This window comes from Schizosaccharomyces pombe, assembly GCF_000002945.2.
Source record: "Schizosaccharomyces pombe strain 972h- genome assembly, chromosome: III".
In the NCBI taxonomy this organism is placed as follows: Eukaryota; Fungi; Ascomycota; class Schizosaccharomycetes; order Schizosaccharomycetales; family Schizosaccharomycetaceae; genus Schizosaccharomyces; species Schizosaccharomyces pombe.
Genome location: NC_003421.2, coordinates 1,694,958 through 1,711,854, shown reverse-complemented (window position 1 = coordinate 1,711,854; position 16,897 = coordinate 1,694,958). Strand labels below are relative to the sequence as shown.

Here is a 16,897-nt window from a genome sequence, read left to right as displayed (position 1 = left end):
TTTTCATTATAAGCAACATATCATTTTCAAATGCATTCCGTTTGCAGCATATTCTTATCATGTTCTCATAGAGTAATCCAAGCCAAGCATCCTCCGTTTCCACTTTTCCATTCCTACTTTCATATTCCTGACTTCCTTTCTTTTGTGTTCCCGTTTGTCGCATCCCCTCCATTGGCTTTTGCCCGTCGGAAACTTGACCACGTGCCAAAAAAATTTGCGCGCTCAATTGGCCCTTTTCTTCTCATTGTATTTTTGTTTTTTAATCTTTTCCCGACATTTTTCTTCTTGCCATTCTTTCCCGACACAACCAAACGACCAAACTTGGCCGACTGACATCTCGTCTATTTGTGAACCCATTCAATTCTTGCTTTTCTATTAAGTGTACCCGATATTGGTATCAAATCCAGGGTAATCGACCTTTTCAAATTCAATTCTGTAATTTGTTTTACAAATAAAAATTTCTGTGTTGGTGTTTATTTACTTTTCCAATATCGCATGGTCACTTTTGCTAATGACTCGTTTGTCGGTGTATTGTAACTCACTTCGTTGGCTATCGTTTAATGCGTAGTAACAATTCCTCACTAGTCCATTGTTGTTGGGTGTCCCCACCATCACTCACACGTCTACCAGCCTTCCCAAGCCCACGCATCCTATCTCCTTGCTATTGCTACAATAAACGGATTCGTCCTTTTCGCGGCTTAACCTCATATCGTCAAGCTTCCTACTCCTTGGGTTTTCCATTAGGTCTACTTGTATTCTTGCATAGTTTGATAGTTGCTCGTTTTTTCGTAGCATCAAAAAGCAGATCTTGTATCGTGAGATCCCTTCTTTTTTGGATAAACTTGGATTCTGCGGATTCCCGGATTAGTGTTCTCTTTCAGTGCTTCTTTTGTATTGATATTTGGACCGTGTAGAACGAAAAAAAAGAAGAAAAAAACACCCCATTCGAAACTGCAAAGTTAACTCCTCGGACGTCGAACGTTAAGCGATTTCCTACTTACCGTCGAGTTAGTTGTCTGTTCAAAAACCTAACCACACAAACTTTCTGAAGGATTTTGGATTTTTGTCGAATCTTTCTTTTGTATTTTTCGTAAGTTGCTTATCGGTGGAATTCGTATTTGAACTCTATCGTCCTCTTAAAATCGAGCCTCTTAAATTCTCATTGCTTTGTCTCTGCTGCTTATGCTTGAACTGCGCTTTGGGATGGCCACGTGAGGTTCGTAAACACGAGATTTCCTTTCCCCCTCCACCTTATTTCTTTATCTTTTTTCCTTCCTTACTAATGTCTGCTAATGTTTAGATTATTACCTCGCATTTTAAAGACTAAATCACTTTTTATCAGTTGTAAACTGTGTTCTGTCTTTCGTTTCATAACTTTCGTTGAAATCATTTGGTCGTAGAGTACAAGGAAACGAACTTCTCGTCTCCTACTTTTATTTTTCTCGTTATTTTCTTTTTCTAGCGCTCTTTTCTTTCCCCTTATATTTACCTTTCATTCTCTTCTAAAGGTTCTTCATCGTTTTTAGTGATACCTTTGAAAGCTTATTTACGGATTGTAAGGTTTACCATACAGTTTTATTGTTTTTACAAGTTCTTATATTTCCTCAATTTTGATATTTACTTTTTTTTATGATGACGAAAAATCCTGTCGATCACACACTCATTATAGAACCTCCGGTTCGTCTTCATGGCGATCCCACCGTCCCTAAACCTAACATTGCTAGTTTGGATGAGTATAAACGTATGTATGAAGAGTCAATTAATGACCCATCCACTTTTTGGGGTAACATGGCTCGCGACATGATGACTTGGGACAAACAATTCAGCACTGTCGTCCAAGGTTCCATCGACAAGGCAGATAGTGCTTGGTTCGCTGATGGTGCCATTTCCCCTTGTTATAATTTAGTCGATCGTCATGCCATTGCTCGCCCAGACGCCGTTGCCTTGATTTATGAAGCTGATGAGCCCAATCAGGGTCGCTATATCACCTATCGCGAGCTTTTGGCTTCCGTTTCTCAATGTGCCGGTGCTCTCCAGTCCATGGGCGTTGGTATGGGAGATCGTGTTGCCATCTATATGCCTATGATTCCTGAAACAATCATTGCCATGTTGGCCATTGTTCGTTTGGGTGCCATTCATTCTGTTATTTTTGCTGGTTTTTCTGCAGAGTCTGTTGCAGACCGTGTCAATGATTCTGAGTGTAAAGTTATCATTACCGCTGATGAAAGTCATCGTGGTGGTAAACGAATCCCTTTAAAGGGTGTCGTTAACAAAGCCCTTACCGAATGTCCTACCATCAAGAAGGTACTCGTCTTCCAACGCTCTGCTGAGCCTACCGCCAGTATGGTTGAAGGTCGTGATGTCTGGTGGCACGATATTATTCCAAAGTTCCCCCGGTATTGCCCTCCTGCAGTCGTTAATCCAGAGCATCCCTTGTTCCTTCTCTACACTTCTGGAAGTACAGGAAAACCCAAGGGTGTCGTACATTGCACTGGTGGTTACCTTCTTGGCGCTGCTGCTACTTGCAAATACGTTTTCGATTTGCATCCCACGGATCGTATGGGTTGTGCTGGTGATGTCGGTTGGATTACTGGTCATACCTATATTGTATACGGCCCCTTAATGCTTGGTGCTGCTACTCTTGTTTTTGAAAGCACACCAGCTTACCCTGATTACTCTCGTTACTGGAGTGTCGTTGAGCGTCACAGACTGACTCAATGGTATATTGCACCAACTGCCATTCGTCTTCTTCAACGTGCCGGTAATGAATTTGTCAAGCACGATCGCTCTTCTCTTCGTGTCTTGGGTAGTGTTGGTGAACCCATCGCTCCAGAGTCATTTATGTGGTACTACGAAGTAGTTGGTGAGAAAAGATGTGCTGTTGCCGATACTTATTGGCAGACTGAAACAGGTTCTCACATTGTTACTTCTTTGGGACCTGTGACACCCATGAAGCCTGGTTCTGCTACGTTACCCTTTTTCGGTATCGATGCAGTCATCATTGATCCCTTGACTGGCAAGATCATTGAAGGCAACGATGTTGAAGGTGTTCTTGCTATCCGCAGTCCCTGGCCCAGCGCTGCTAGAACTGTTTGGCGCGGTCACGATCGTTACATCGACACCTACTTGAAGCCATATCCTGGGTTCTACTTCACCGGTGATGGTGCTACCCGCGATAAAGATGGTTACATTTGGATTCGTGGACGTGTTGATGATGTTGTCAACATTTCCGGCCATCGTCTGAGTACAGCTGAAATCGAGGCTGCTTTGTTGTCTCATGACGCTGTCGCAGAATCCGCTGTTGTTGGTGTTCATGATGAGCTAACCGGTCAAGCCGTCAATGCCTTTATTTTATTGAAACCTGGCTATGAAGCTACAGTCGAACTTGAAAAGGAGTTGATCATGGCGGTTCGATCGACAATTGGCCCCTTTGCATCTCCACGCAAGTTAATTTTCAGTGATCTTCCAAAAACTAGAAGTGGTAAAATTATGCGCCGCATTCTCCGTAAGATTTTGGCTGGTGAAGTCGACCAGATTGGAGACTTGAGTACCTTGGCTGACCCTAAGGTTGTTGAGCACATCATCCATGCTGTTCATTATGCCCATCAGAAGAAGCCCTAGACTACTCGATAATTAGATGTGCGGTGTATATGCTTACTTCTATATAATAATGAGGCGTGTGATACTTTATTTACCAACGTTCCGAAGACCTCACTTATTTAATGTATCTTGTAAAAGTTGGAAGATTTATCGTTCGCGCTAATGAAAGCATATTATGACCGTCATGACTAACGTTATCGCACAGGTTTAGATGTTCACTTTATTTTTGGAGTGCCTGTGTCAAGTTTTTTTTTTTTAGAAAAATCTCTATTAATGGCACTTATAAAAGGTAGCTATGAATTTAAAATGTTGAAGGGGGTTTAACAAATAAAACACCTTTTGCGTACTACAAAAAGTTCATACGGCTAGTGTGAGCGTCTTTTTCATGAAACAGTAAAAGTAAACTATCTTATTGTAGCATACTGAAGAGCCGAGTAAAGAAAGCAATATAAAGATAACTGCACAATTAGGTACATCAATATCGATAGTACGTATGAGTGATAATTACACAATGTCTGTAAGAGAAGCTTCATTCTGATATTGGTAATAACATTACTACTACAATGGAAAATATGAATATGAGAAATCTGTTATTCACTTGAACTAACCAAACAAAAGGAATCTCATTATCAAATCCAACAATAATACTTGCATAATTGGCGGCTACTCACATACGGGTTGTTTTCGAAAATAAGGGCACGAACAAGAAAATCATATAACATATACCAAGACAAAGATCACTTGCCGTAAAACTAGGCCTATTTAAGTCATAACCCGCGCAAGTCATCATAAACGTTCAGCATCACAATAATTAAAATCGTTACAAAAATAGCCATAGAACATTTCAGATGGCTAAGGAGTAAGTATCATGAATCATAAAATTTAGTTTCACAACTAAAAAAAAGGGTTTCAGCTCTAGTAGAATTCTCTTCCATAAGTAATAAGCCGAATCGTTATTGGGTTGTCGGGACAAAAGAAAGTGTAGTTTCACCATAAGGACAAAACATAAAAGATTTTCCTGTCAATTGAAGAACATAGGAAACAATTCCCTCAATTGATTTTAAAGATTTCCATTTCGAGTTTGAGCCAACTCGGTGAGAGCCTGAAAATATCAATTATGAAGGTACTCTAGAGAGGATGGCTTCCCAAAAAAAATTAAACAGGGTGAGAAAACAATAAAAAAAATACCTAGTAAAGAAGAGGCGGGAAAGCATTTGATGGATTTAAAAAAAAACGAAAAAAGTCTGCTATAATTTTCTAAGCCTTAATTTCTTCTTCTTCTTCTTCATCGCTATCACTTGCAATAGCCTCTTCAACAGGCGACTCTGGAATTGCCTCTTGAGCCGGCGAAGGAGGGGCTTCTTTTTGTTCTCCAGGAGTAGGCATATCGTATCCTACAACGTTACAAAACTGTCTCCACAAATGGATCCTGGCAGGGTCCATAGAAGAGATACTCAGACGTTTTGGAGTAGATGTTGCCGATGAAGTAGAGCCATGTGACGCCGACCTCTGATGACCCTGTTCCTCATTGCTGGGAAAGGATAACATAATATTTCGGGTAGTCATTAGAAAATCAGCGTCTGGAACCTCCGCACGAGACTTTTCAAGCCATAATTCCATCAATTGTGTAAACTTTGGTTCGCTGATGGTGTCCCGAACGTTGCGAAAAAACTGATCATTGCATTTAGCAAGGTCCCTCATCTCAGCCGGTCTGTCGTGAAAAGGAAGCAAGATACCCTGACGAATGGGCTGTAAGTCGATATGGACATTTGTACTAAGACGACGAGTAACCATTGTTGAACTATGAAAAAAGCAGGGGACAGCAGTAAAGATAATTCGGTAGTTGAGAGTTTCACAAGAAACAAGAAAAGAAGCTTATAAGAAAAAGGAAAACGTTTTAATATTTAATGGTTTTATTGAACGGAAGATTAAGAAATCTCAACCAAGTAAGAATATTTATGAAACGAGCCAAAAAAAATTCTTGAACAAGTTAAAGAAATCAAAAGACACACAAACAATGGAAAGTTAAGAACCCCAACAAAGATGTGTATGTATCAATGAACAGAAAACTTTAGAAGAAAAAGATTTCGGATAATAAGACTTTAATTTGCGGAATCACCCGAAAGATTCGACGGAATTTTCCTCAATACGTAAGTAGAAGAGTGTTTCTTCTAAAAAAAAAAAAATTTCGAAAACAAACTAAATTCCGTTTCTTTTAAAACAATCAAACTCAGTTTGCAATGAATTCTCAATGAATCGTCAGCCAAGAAAATACTTTGCAAGCCACAATACTGTAAGGAAAGGGTGTAAATCGAAAGTTGAGCAAGCCAAAGCGAAACACAAGAAATTATCACAGAAGATAGATTTATTATAACCTGAAGCAAGGAAAATAAAAGCAGTGCTTGTTAGTGTACCAAATCAGTAGGAGAATGGGTAATATGCTAACGGAAGGTAAGTTGGCAGCGCTACAGCCTTGATCGTCTAAAGAATACGTAAGTGACGTGGAGAGAAGTGTGGGGAAGCCATTCTAAGAATAGCGTGTCATAGCGAGTCGTTAAACAGGGAATGAGAATGAGAGTCAAAGAGCTTGGTTTTTCAAGGTTATTGATATTACAGACCGAGATTTTTTAATGAAACATGTTTAGACATTCGAAAGATGAAGGACGGTATTTTTTTTTCCTCCTGTAAAGAACAGTAAAGGTGGAGATATTGTTGACTAGCTAATTCATTTACACCCTGCGTACTGAAGACGACACTTTTTCAACAAGTTGTTTTTACTTAGTCGCCATAGCTTCCAACAAAAAGTTTCATGTTGCATAGTAGTTGTCGAGAAATCTCTCCTTTGTGGGAAGCGTCTAGCTTCTATTGTTTTTACAGACGAATGTGAAATGATCAACCAAATAAGGCTCCGTAGGGATTTTGGTACAAGTACAAGCGATGAGTTATACCAACGAATATGATAAGGGAGGAAACGAGCGATTGACTCGTGGCACAGGAAATAGGGAGAAGATTGGTAAATGGGATTTTATAGAGCATTGCGAAATCTTCACTAAGAGTGTAAATGGAATGAAAAGTCGTCACCTACTACTTTCAAACTTTTCATGTATTCATGTCAAACTTACAAGCTGACATCTTGATGACTTGTTGGAAAGAGAGAAAATGGAAAATTGCTACTATGACAGAGAATATTAAAAACAACAATAGGATAACGAGACAAAAGACACTATGCAAAAATATTTAAAAAAATGTATAAGGAACTTCAAAATACGAAAAATACAGTATCAAAAGATTTATACACACAACGTTGTGTAACAGTATAATTGTTTAGCGAGAGGTTTGTTAAAATGTGTTTTATGGAGCGTGTTACGAGGCAGCTAATGAAAGAACTCTAAATCGCAAAAAAATATTGTGCGTCTTTTTAAGTATTTCGATAACAGTTATAACAAACATTAACGCTCTAGCAATCGTTATATAAGGAAATATAGAACATCGTAAAAAATATCATAACAATCCATAAAGCTGTAGCAATCATAATATAAGGAAATGTAAAGAAAGCATCCTAAAAATCTATTTTAATATTCTTTTCCATATATAGATAAAAAATGGGTAATTTTTGGTAGTATGGATAAATATGAAAAAGCCATATGTTGGGATTCATGTGATTCCCTCAAAATGTAAGTCTTTTCAAAAAAAATTTAAATCCCCCCAAATACTCTTTATATTCCGTTTTCGGTTCTCTGCATTCTATTCCTTCTATGGTACTTCTGCTTCCCTTTCTCATTCTTTTCCCTTTTTCCACCAGTCATGCAGTCATTATGACTTATAGGATGGAAAGCAACGTTTTGGAAATGAAATGCAACGCAAACTACGAGCATGTCGGAATGCCATTCTGCAACTTTTTTTTTACGCCATTCAAGGGAAAAGGTGGATGATGAAAAAATGATATCTTGGCAAAAGTAGAATTCCAGTATGAGTGTATTAATAACGATATTAAGAAAAAAATAAATAAATTTAAAAGATTAATGATTTCAAAAAAGGTAAACGATAATTCTTGGATGATCTTCTCTACAAACGGCTTTTTCTTTTTATTTACTATTAACTATTAGAGAAACTAACTAGTTTCTCTCGCTCTCTCTCTCTCTCTCTAATGAAAATCCTTCCTCTCATCATACTTGGCGCATTCCAACGCACTTGATATAATTTATACTATAACGTACTACATTTGATGTCCCTATTCTACCTCTTCTCTCCTCTCAAACTCCCTCCCCCCTCTACTTTGCATCCATTAGTCTCTCCTCTCATTCACCTCCTTAATACGATATCATAAAAATGAGGTCCTCCCCTTTCCATCCCCCGACTCTCCACTTTTTGCCCACGTCATTCTCGGACTAACAAGTTGGCTGGTTCTGCTGTCGCATCGGATTGGTTGCCGCTGATGTAGTGGATTGGCTACTGCGACATTTTTCGGTAAGAAGGAGGAACGCGCCACTCCGTTATTGGCGGAAAAGTTCCGTGTCTAGTTGTGCATTACGTTAAAATAAGCTAATCAATCTACTTCTCTTTGACGTCGATTTTGTGGGGTAAACCCCTGTCTTCCAATGGAATGTTTACGTTGGTCGTTTCGCCGCCTTTCGTTGGTTTATTGGGTTTCTGCCATTTTTGGTGGCCCGCTTGCTCGCTTCGATGGAAGAGTCGCTAAGAATTTTTTTTTTCTATATAAAGGCCTTGGATTGATGGTCTTTGGTTCATCAATTCAACATCCCATCTTTACATTCACTTCACTTGGTTTAAGTCAAGTCAAACTTTTCATATAGTTAGTCTCTATAACGTACTCTACCGAATACCTTATAGTCTACGATTTTTTACAAATTCTCTTGATTTTCTAAAAAAACTCTCATTTCTTTACATTCTTACTTTTTTACATTCATCATGCCTTTCCGTGCTGCTCTTCGTAAAGTCCCCGTCGAACTCTATCCTTTAGGTGCTGCTGTAGCTACTGCTGTTGGCTTTGCTACATATAGCATGGGCAAGAAATTGCTCGCAGACCCCAATGTTCATATCGATCCTACCGTTCGTCGTACCATCTAAAACCACCTGGGTTTTTATTGATTTGGCGCGATCGAAACATAGCCATGTGTCCGATTATTATGATCGACTCTGATCGATTTGGATCGACCTCTTATCAACTTTGATCAATCCTAATTCGTCTTTAAATATGCTAGCGCCTTTTGGATGGAAACATACTTTGTTCGTTTCGTTTAAAATGAAAAGAAAAGAACAAATATTTTTTACTGTTAAAAAGCTTTGTTTGAATTCTTAAAAACGCACACTTCTCTGTGTTTTTGAAATTTTATGCATTGAAATAAATTGCTTTACAGCTTCTCTTGATGACAGAATTAAAACCATTTTGCAATGAAAAGAAAAATTATTGCGATTGGAATTTTTTTTCGTTTGTTTATAATTCACATTCATTTCTCTCATCATTGCTGTGAAAACCATTTCATCAACCCCCTTGTCTGTTTGATTGCTCTGTTTTGCATTTGAATTTCCATTCTTCATACTTGTTTGTTCTTAAAAAAAAAAAAAAAGAAGAATTGGATTTTGTGTAACACTTTGCTAATTTTATTATGTGCCTTTATTAAATTTTGCATTCTTTGCTTCTTTTTTTCCAATTTGCACTGTCCATTATTATAATCCTTAATATTCCTTTGTACTGTTAGTTTTAATATTGATTAATGTTTTATTTTTCCAAATATTAAAAAGTTGTGTAAATAAAATGTATGAGTAAGTGTAGCGAGTGATACTTGTTTAATAAGTATAGACTTTGTATAGCGATTCAAGTCTTGCAATGTCTAGTTATATAGTTGAATACAATGCGAAATTGGCAATGCCATAGCCAGAACAATTACAATGGTAGAGCAGTGTTAGTTGTATATGGATACATTAGTTAAATAACTAGTTTGAAAAAAAAAAAAAAATAGTTCAAAACAAAAAGCAAAAAGAATAAAAGGAAGCCTACAGCACCCCGGATTCCCATGTTGTCTCCAACCATAGTACTAACGAGGCCCTCAGACGCTTAACTGCAGTGATCGGACGGGAACTGGTGTTTTCGCCTAGGTATGGCCGTAGACATTCGCAGTGTATAAAGGTAGATTTTATTGTGTAAACTAAACAAAAATTTATAGTTGGTATTTTGCTATAAACAATGACTTAAATTCATACTTATAACAGTAAACACATTAAAAAAAAAGAAAAACACTTTCAAAGAGATAAAAAGAATTCCGGTCAGGGAGGGACTCGAACCCTCGACCTCACGATTAACAGTCGTGCGCAATAACCAACTATGCTACCCGACCTGTTGTTATTATCCACAGTATTATGTCTTACAGAAGGTTATACAACTTTCTTCACTTGAACCACCAACGAAGAAAAAATAATAGAATTTGTTTATGGTCTAACGACTCTTTATCCTTAAACTACCAGACATCCATTTTGTATCACAGTTAATCATGAACCTAAAAACCAACTTTTAATTGAACTTGCTCATCTTGATATGGAAAACAAACAGTGTTAATATTCTCATGATGAAACAACACTACTGAAAGAATAGATGAATTGAAATGAAACTTTTAATCAACAAGATTTTATTGAGAAAAACGAACATTAATGAAAGTTTATTAGGTACTGAAATTTCTAACATTATTTACAAACAACTATCTATTAAGCATGACTTGTTTGCTAAAAGATACAAGGTTATTTATGACACGGCAATCGTGAAACAAAGAGTTTTCTTGTAGCTAAATTAGACATTGGTGAATTGAACAAAAAGCTTGCTGACGTCTTGGTATTTTCAAATTCGATTACAAGTCAGGTCTAAAAAAAAATTTCACATCATTAAATGTAGACCCCTTGTTGCTGAAATGCTATCTTAGCATTGGAGAGAACCCGCTCACTTAATTAAGACCAAATACGCCAGCAACAGTGCGGCCAACTTTAAGACCCCAGTCCCATTTCTCATCGTCCACAACTTTAATGGTGCCATCTGCATCCAACAAACGATACTCTTCGGTCTTCGTTGTGCCCCAATCTGTCTTGCCAGTAGACATCCATTCTCCATAAGATTTTAGCCATGCTTTGTAAATGGGGATTTCCTCAGGTAAAATACCATCAACAACATTGTAGAACCAAAGACCTAAATCTCCAGCATGGGGAACAAGACTCTCGGGAGGTTCATACTTATCAAAGAACTTTCCTCTGAAAGCAATACGATACCTGTATATTTTCTCCAAGGGAACTCCGCCTTTAACGAGTCCATTAATTAAAACTCTGGTGGAAGCATAGACTTGCATGTCAGAGACGATGCTTCCGAAAAGGGCCTTAATGGCTGCTAAGTATTCCTTTTCATCTTCCATATCGGGGACTTTGGGGTACAACTCTAAGAGTGCTTTGGTAACCTTCTCTGGATAATAGTTGTTAACTTGGTTAAACAAATCCTCCTTGGACTTTGGTGGATTTGTATTTGCATAAATGGAATGCTCGTTGTTTACTTCACCAATAATCAACTCTCTACCAGAATCTCTTATCCTTTTACCAAAAGTACCGTCGTATATATCTTTAAAAGTGTTTGGGTTTACAAAATCTCCATCTGTAACAGCTCTGAATGTATGCAAACGAAGATTCAGAATATTGTCTGCTAAATCTTGAAAGGGAATGGCCCGAAGTTTCTCAAGCTTTTCCGCACTGCTCAGTTCCAATGGAATGCCAAACTTTTGGGCTAACTCGTTGAATTGAATTTGAGATTCCTCTACTGACTTGGGTTGAACTGACAATCCATTTGATAGGAGTAACGCGCGCTTAATGATTTGGTTAGCTTCAGGATGATAGGTTTCGTAAATCAGTTGGAACAATGCACTGTATGATCCAGCACTAATTCCGCCAACTGCAATGTTCTCTTTATTGCCGCCAAACGATTCAATATGCTTGTAGGTCCACTCCAAGCCCAGACGTTGATCCCAAAATCCAAAGTTACTGCTTTTAGGGTCCTCTTCCAATAGTTCCTTGCCAGCAAGGAACCCAAACAAATTAAGTCTATGGCCCGGTGAAACCAAGATGAACTTAGCTGGAGAACCATCTGCTTGCAAATCCTGTGGATCACACTGTCTGTAGTGTAGAGGGTTTCCTACTTGGAGCCATCCTCCATGAATAAAATAGAGTACAGGCCAACCTTCAGCTGGTTTCTCTCCAGCAGGGACCCAAATATTTAAGAACAAACAGTCTTCATCATACTTAAAATCTGGATTACGAACCTGATTCTTGCGATTGTTGTAAAAAGGCTGTGGGCATATAGTTTTAAATTGGTTGTAATCCCCACTATAGTCATAACCGTCTTCAAGTGTAACAGGTCTTCTCCATCTCAATTTCCCCACTGGAGGTTTGGCGTAACGAATGCCGGTGAATCTATGACATTTCTCTTTACCGTTTTCATCCAAAACAGTCAATCCATGCAGCACACCCATTCCAGGGATATTAAGTGTGCAAGGCTTGGAGCCTAAGATAATTGGAGACTCATACATTTTCTAATTCTTCAACAATAATATCTTTATCGTCCTAAAACCTTCCTTTTAACGATCCAAATATCGGGTACAGCAGCCGATTTCTGGATCGGGTACACTAACCGTGTTCCTTAGATTTGGATCAAAGATATAAGATACCCATTTTGTTGACTATCATGCTTATTGACTCTCGATAATGAGAAATATGGTTTCTGAGATATCGGACCTCAGTTTAGCCAAGGAGAAGTCGGAGGCTCAATTCATTGCGAGAAATCCGAAATCCAATGATTTCCATTGCAAGGCTTGTGATTCTTTGCCAGGCGGAAACACTAGAACTGTTCTTCATGGAGCTCCTTTCCCTATTTTCATTGAAGCTGGATATGGGTCGAAACTTCGAGATGTGGATGGACATGAGTATACGGATTTTCTTAATGAGCTAACTGCTGGTATTTACGGCCATTCTAATCCTGTGATAAAAAAAGCGCTTATGCAGGGATTCGACGAAATTGGAATTTCGTTGGGAGGAACTACTACTTGCGAGCTAAACTACGCAGAAGCGTTGAAAAGTCGCTTTCTCAGCATTGAGAAAATAAGATTCTGCAACTCTGGAACAGAAGCCAATATCACTGCTATAATTGCTGCTAGGAAATTCACTGGAAAAAGGGCTGTAATCGCAATGCATGGAGGTTATCATGGCGGTCCATTGAGCTTTGCGCATGGTATTTCACCATACAATATGGATAGTCAAGATTTCATTCTCTGTGAATACAACAATAGCACACAATTTAAGGAATTGGTGAACTCTTCTCAAGACATTGCAGCTGTAATTGTAGAAGCGATGCAAGGAGCGGGTGGTGCAATTCCAGCCGACAAAGAATTTATGCAGACGATTCAGCTAGAGTGTGAGAAAAATGACATTGTATTTATATTGGATGAGGTTATGACCTCAAGACTTAGCCCCGGCGGTTTACAGCAAATTTATTGTTTGAAGCCTGATTTGACTACGCTGGGCAAATACTTGGGTGGTGGCCTTCCTTTTGGTGCATTTGGTGGACGCGCCGATATTATGAGTTGTTTCGATCCTCGATTACCAGGTTCTTTATCTCATTCTGGTACTTTTAACAACGACACCCTTACATTGACAGCTGGATACGTTGGATTGACTGAATTATATACACCCGAAGCAGTAAAAAGACTCAATGCGTTAGGGGATGGGCTCCGCAAGGATATTGAGTCTTATTGCCATAATACCAAGATGTCTATTACAGGCTTAGGATCTATTATGAACATTCATTTCACTGAATCTGGTCGCGTAAATTCTTACAATGATACGGCTGGTGAGGTTATTGAACTTAAAGATCTTTTGTGGATGGATTTATTAAAGGAAGGTTTTTGGATTGCTCGCCGGGGGATGATTACACTTTCACTTGTCCTTACAGAATCCGAATTGGAAGCGTTTAAGCTAACAATCAAAGCATGGATTCATAGAAGGATGTCTCTTATTAGAATATAAATTTTATATTATTGGATTGGCAAATTATATTCTATTTTTTTGCTAATTTAAACAAAAAAAAAAAAGAGATTTAGAATTTTTTTTGAGGCGATGAATCACTCATTTTTCTTGCAATGTTGACTAACTACTATTTAGGTTATATGAAATTTTGATTTTGTTATGATGAAATGGAATGGTTAAGGATTTCCACAACACAAAATAAATGTAAATGATTACTTTATATGAGAAATATTCCATCATAGGCATTTCAGTTAAATGAATTGGAGCTTAAAACTGAGCAGACGAAAGTGACAAGTTTATACTGCCCTATTTGAAGATGTTGAAATGTGACAATAGTTTATTAAAACTTTCAAATCAGGCTTTTAAGTCGCTATGAAGCTCAAACTTTGTTTGAGGTTATTCTTAACAGCAATTTGTCTATGATCTGATTATTTGACATTTGCATTCTTCTAGTTTTCTTTGTTGGTTCGTAGATATTTACAATTGATGTTTAGGTTGATTAATATATGTATAGAAGGCTAAATTTATCTTAAATATTGTGAGTTTCCGAGAAAAAGTCTCGGGGACTTTTGCTACTTGGAAATCTACAGTATTCAGTAACGTTCGTAAGACGAGTATATTATTAAAGTCGTAATAAGAAAATAATAACAAAAATTAATAATAAAGCTAAACATACAAGCACAATATGTCAATCGACGACATCAAGTTAAACAAGAAACCATGGACAAGGAAAATCAAAATAATTAAAAGGAATAGTGTTCCTAAAAACAGAAACTTTCTTTCTCTTAAAAGTGTATTCCAGCTAAGAAAGAAATATTTCGGAATATACGACTAAAACCTGCTTTAATAACTCGAATGAAAAGTTATTACGGTAGTTTCCGTACACTCATTAGTAGTATACAATAATTAGAAAGCAATGACCTGCAAAGTGTACAAATCATAAAGTGTATCTGAAATCAAGATTCTCAAAATCTGTAAGATCTTCAAATTCAGCATTGGGACGATGCTCAATCTTTCCCTCCGCAGCCAATTGATCCCTACGCTTGTTTTCTCTCCAATTAACATAGTAAAGAGCAGGAAATGTGACTAAAGTTGCTGCATAACAACCGACCATGGTGTTCTTAGCAGGCATATATTCAGGAGCGTCAGCAGCTTTGAAAGTTTGAGGGCCGATTAAATTTCCCACACAGTATCCGATAAGATAGATAACACCAACAGTGACTTTCTTTGTATAACCAGAGGCGTTGGAAGAAATGATGGCGAACATGACAATCATGGCACCTGGAGAAACCATCAATAAATAGTAACCTGCAAGCTGTGCACGAGGAGGACCAGCGAAAGAAAGCAAACAGGATCCAATCAAGGCAATACATGTGGTGATGGTAGCCAAAACCATACGTTTATGAATGAACAAACTCAAAAACCCAAAGGCGATCAATCCACCAAATTCACAAGCGCCGGCAGGAAGACCCATAAGCAAGGTTTGAAGGGTATCATAACCCATGGTACCTTTAATTAAAAGAGAGGAAAATGTACCGATACCACCATTGGGAATATTCAAAAGAACGGATGAGACAAACATAATCCAAGTACGAATATCAAGCATGGTTTCCTTAAACTGATACAATTTAAAGTGATTATTACCAACACCTTGCTTGTTGGCACGAAGACGCTTGACAACCAACTTACGATCTTCTTCAGTGAGAAACCAGGCTTTGAAAGGATTGTCGGGAACGACGGCAAGAATGACAAATCCCAAGAAAATGGCGAGGACACCGCAAATAATGAAAATAAGCTTCCAACCTCTCATGGGAAGACTGGTCCTCTTGGCCAAACCATAAGCCATGCAGCTACCAAGGATCTGACCCAAACCATTAAAAGCGACCCATACGGAAGTACGAAGTTGTTGTTCACTGCGCTTGTACCATTGAGCAGTGAGAAGAATGAAACCAGGACTGGCGGCAGATTCCATCATACCGAGAAGCACACGAAGAGCGATAAAGCCAGGATAGTTGGCAACTGAGGTCATGCAAAGCAAGAAACCCCAAATGACTAAGAAAACACACAAGGTCTTGGATAAAGGAAAGCGCTGAAGAAGAAGAGATGCAGGGAATTCGAAGACAAGGTAACCCAAGTAGAAAGCAGTACCTGACCAACTATACATTTGACCTTCCATCTTCAAGTCTTCTTTGAGACCCATGATAACGGCATAGGAATTTGAAGTTTTGTCCAAAAATTGGATGCAGTATACTAGACACATGACGGGGAAGATTGTGCAATCGATTTTGCGTACCAATCTACGCTCCGTTTCTGGATCGATCTCATCGTAGTCGACATCAAGGGCGTAATTGAAAGCAGCATCCACGCCTTTTGGCGAGAGATCGCCAACGTCGACATCGAGAATTTCCTTATTTTGGACACTCTCGGGATCTTTCAGCTTTTCGTCTATACTGATGCTTGACATTTTCTCGCTAGGCGCTTAAATATCTAAGCGGGATTATGGTAGTATGTCTAAAAGTAGTAGAGAAAGGAAAGGGAAAAAAGAAAAAAGAATTAAAATTAGAGGAGGGAAAAGAGAATGAAATTTAGTAAAAGCTATTTTCGCCAACACTTATAATGAGTGTAGTCGGGTTGTTTTTCTTATTGAGGATCGATATACTAATGAAATTGGCTTGTAGCATTGCAAGGTGATCCCTTCCTTTTAAACCAGGCAGACAAGCTCTTGACTTGGTTATCTGGCATCCACCCTCCGGTTGGTGTACCCGGTTTGTAATCTCGAGTATGTTCACTGCATCGCACATTTTCCTACATACCAAAAATTCTACTGTTGCACCTATCATTAAACATTGCAATACCTACCAACTCTACCTGGTTTTAGCACTAAATACCCGATATCGTGCTACCCCATTGTTCCTCCAAAGATCTTCTGAGCCCGGAGATATAGGAGAACTTGATAATGTTAGGTAAATTGGCAAAGTTGATGCGTCAGTCTCCTATCTATTCGTCAAGTTTCATCGTTTAAACAAACATCCAAGATCGGATATCAGGGGCGTAAAAACCGTAAATACTTGATAAAATAAATAAATGATGGAATGAAACGCTTCCTAAGCAGTCGAGCCAACATTGGGTCTTGCATTTCTAACTTTGCAGGAATTTCTTGATGAGAAATGGGGAAATCAAGACGCATATCATTCATACGTTGATTTTTCCTCATCCCAACGCTAACATCGAG

At 38.4% G+C, this 16,897-nt stretch overlaps 9 protein-coding genes, 8 long non-coding RNA genes and 2 other non-coding genes across 19 annotated transcripts; 10 read left to right on the top strand and 9 right to left on the bottom strand.

Annotated features, from left to right (window-relative positions):
* Positions 1 to 30: 30 nt before the first annotated feature.
* SPOM_SPCC191.04C (uncharacterized protein) lies at positions 31 to 424 on the top strand (the record flags this gene model as incomplete). The annotated part of the gene is made up of 1 exon (NM_001023283.3): positions 31 to 424. One exon carries the CDS (start codon positions 31 to 33, stop codon positions 331 to 333), a length of 303 nt encoding a protein of 100 aa, NP_588293.1. The 3' UTR covers positions 334 to 424.
* Positions 425 to 560: 136 nt separating this feature from the next.
* SPOM_SPCC191.03C (uncharacterized protein) lies at positions 561 to 1,013 on the top strand (the record flags this gene model as incomplete). The annotated part of the gene is made up of 1 exon (NM_001023282.2): positions 561 to 1,013. The coding sequence occupies one exon, from the start codon at positions 561 to 563 to the stop codon at positions 912 to 914; it is 354 nt and encodes a 117-aa protein (NP_588292.1). The 3' UTR covers positions 915 to 1,013.
* acs1 (acetyl-CoA ligase) lies at positions 638 to 3,621 on the top strand (the record flags this gene model as incomplete). The annotated part of the gene is made up of 1 exon (NM_001023281.3): positions 638 to 3,621. The coding sequence occupies exon 1, from the start codon at positions 1,633 to 1,635 to the stop codon at positions 3,619 to 3,621; it is 1,989 nt and encodes a 662-aa protein (NP_588291.2). The 5' UTR covers positions 638 to 1,632.
* SPOM_SPNCRNA.7472 lies at positions 1,624 to 2,896 on the bottom strand. The gene has a single exon (NR_196808.1). It is a non-coding gene; the product is annotated as a non-coding RNA (long non-coding RNA).
* On the bottom strand, positions 2,967 to 3,663 carry SPOM_SPNCRNA.7471. Its single transcript, NR_196807.1, has one exon. It is a non-coding gene; the product is annotated as a non-coding RNA (long non-coding RNA).
* Positions 3,664 to 4,120: 457 nt separating this feature from the next.
* Positions 4,121 to 6,043, bottom strand: SPOM_SPCC191.01 (uncharacterized protein). The gene has a single exon (NM_001023280.3). It carries the CDS (start codon positions 5,392 to 5,394, stop codon positions 4,858 to 4,860), a length of 537 nt encoding a protein of 178 aa, NP_588290.1. The 5' UTR covers positions 5,395 to 6,043; the 3' UTR covers positions 4,121 to 4,857.
* Positions 5,774 to 6,849, top strand: SPOM_SPNCRNA.1219. Its single transcript, NR_150080.1, has one exon. It is a non-coding gene; the product is annotated as a non-coding RNA (long non-coding RNA).
* On the bottom strand, positions 5,949 to 7,756 carry SPOM_SPNCRNA.1218. Its single transcript, NR_150079.1, has one exon. It is a non-coding gene; the product is annotated as a non-coding RNA, possible alternative UTR (long non-coding RNA).
* Positions 7,298 to 7,595, top strand: SPOM_SPNCRNA.7470. The gene has a single exon (NR_196806.1). It is a non-coding gene; the product is annotated as a non-coding RNA (long non-coding RNA).
* Positions 7,757 to 8,347: 591 nt separating the features above from the next.
* Positions 8,348 to 9,070, top strand: SPOM_SPCC417.16 (NADH:ubiquinone reductase complex subunit). Its single transcript, NM_001355930.2, has one exon. It carries the CDS (start codon positions 8,530 to 8,532, stop codon positions 8,686 to 8,688), a length of 159 nt encoding a protein of 52 aa, NP_001343188.1. The 5' UTR covers positions 8,348 to 8,529; the 3' UTR covers positions 8,689 to 9,070.
* Positions 8,921 to 9,350, top strand: prl32. The gene has a single exon (NR_150729.1). It is a non-coding gene; the product is annotated as a non-coding RNA, poly(A)-bearing (long non-coding RNA).
* On the top strand, positions 9,013 to 9,355 carry SPOM_SPCC417.15 (uncharacterized protein; the record flags this gene model as incomplete). The annotated part of the gene is made up of 1 exon (NM_001355929.1): positions 9,013 to 9,355. The coding sequence occupies one exon, from the start codon at positions 9,013 to 9,015 to the stop codon at positions 9,142 to 9,144; it is 132 nt and encodes a 43-aa protein (NP_001343060.1). The 3' UTR covers positions 9,145 to 9,355.
* A 247-nt stretch (positions 9,356 to 9,602) lies between these two features.
* SPOM_SPRRNA.06 lies at positions 9,603 to 9,732 on the bottom strand. The gene has a single exon (NR_151398.1). It is a non-coding gene; the product is annotated as a 5S ribosomal RNA (ribosomal RNA).
* A 150-nt stretch (positions 9,733 to 9,882) lies between these two features.
* On the bottom strand, positions 9,883 to 9,956 carry SPOM_SPCTRNAASN.06. Its single transcript has one exon. It is a non-coding gene; the product is annotated as a tRNA-Asn (tRNA).
* A 411-nt stretch (positions 9,957 to 10,367) lies between these two features.
* SPOM_SPCC417.12 (carboxylesterase, type B family protein) lies at positions 10,368 to 12,192 on the bottom strand. The gene has a single exon (NM_001023279.3). The coding sequence runs from the start codon at positions 12,171 to 12,173 to the stop codon at positions 10,554 to 10,556; it is 1,620 nt and encodes a 539-aa protein (NP_588289.2). The 5' UTR covers positions 12,174 to 12,192; the 3' UTR covers positions 10,368 to 10,553.
* Positions 12,193 to 12,334: 142 nt separating this feature from the next.
* SPOM_SPCC417.11C (glutamate-1-semialdehyde 2,1-aminomutase aminotransferase) lies at positions 12,335 to 14,194 on the top strand. Its single transcript, NM_001023278.3, has one exon. It carries the CDS (start codon positions 12,349 to 12,351, stop codon positions 13,663 to 13,665), a length of 1,317 nt encoding a protein of 438 aa, NP_588288.2. The 5' UTR covers positions 12,335 to 12,348; the 3' UTR covers positions 13,666 to 14,194.
* On the bottom strand, positions 13,001 to 13,286 carry SPOM_SPNCRNA.7469. The gene has a single exon (NR_196805.1). It is a non-coding gene; the product is annotated as a non-coding RNA (long non-coding RNA).
* A 68-nt stretch (positions 14,195 to 14,262) lies between the features above and the next one.
* Positions 14,263 to 16,339, bottom strand: dal51 (dipeptide transmembrane transporter Dal51). Its single transcript, NM_001023277.3, has one exon. It carries the CDS (start codon positions 16,127 to 16,129, stop codon positions 14,603 to 14,605), a length of 1,527 nt encoding a protein of 508 aa, NP_588287.1. The 5' UTR covers positions 16,130 to 16,339; the 3' UTR covers positions 14,263 to 14,602.
* On the top strand, positions 15,524 to 16,361 carry SPOM_SPNCRNA.7468. The gene has a single exon (NR_196804.1). It is a non-coding gene; the product is annotated as a non-coding RNA (long non-coding RNA).
* The last annotated feature ends 536 nt before the right edge of the window (positions 16,362 to 16,897 follow it).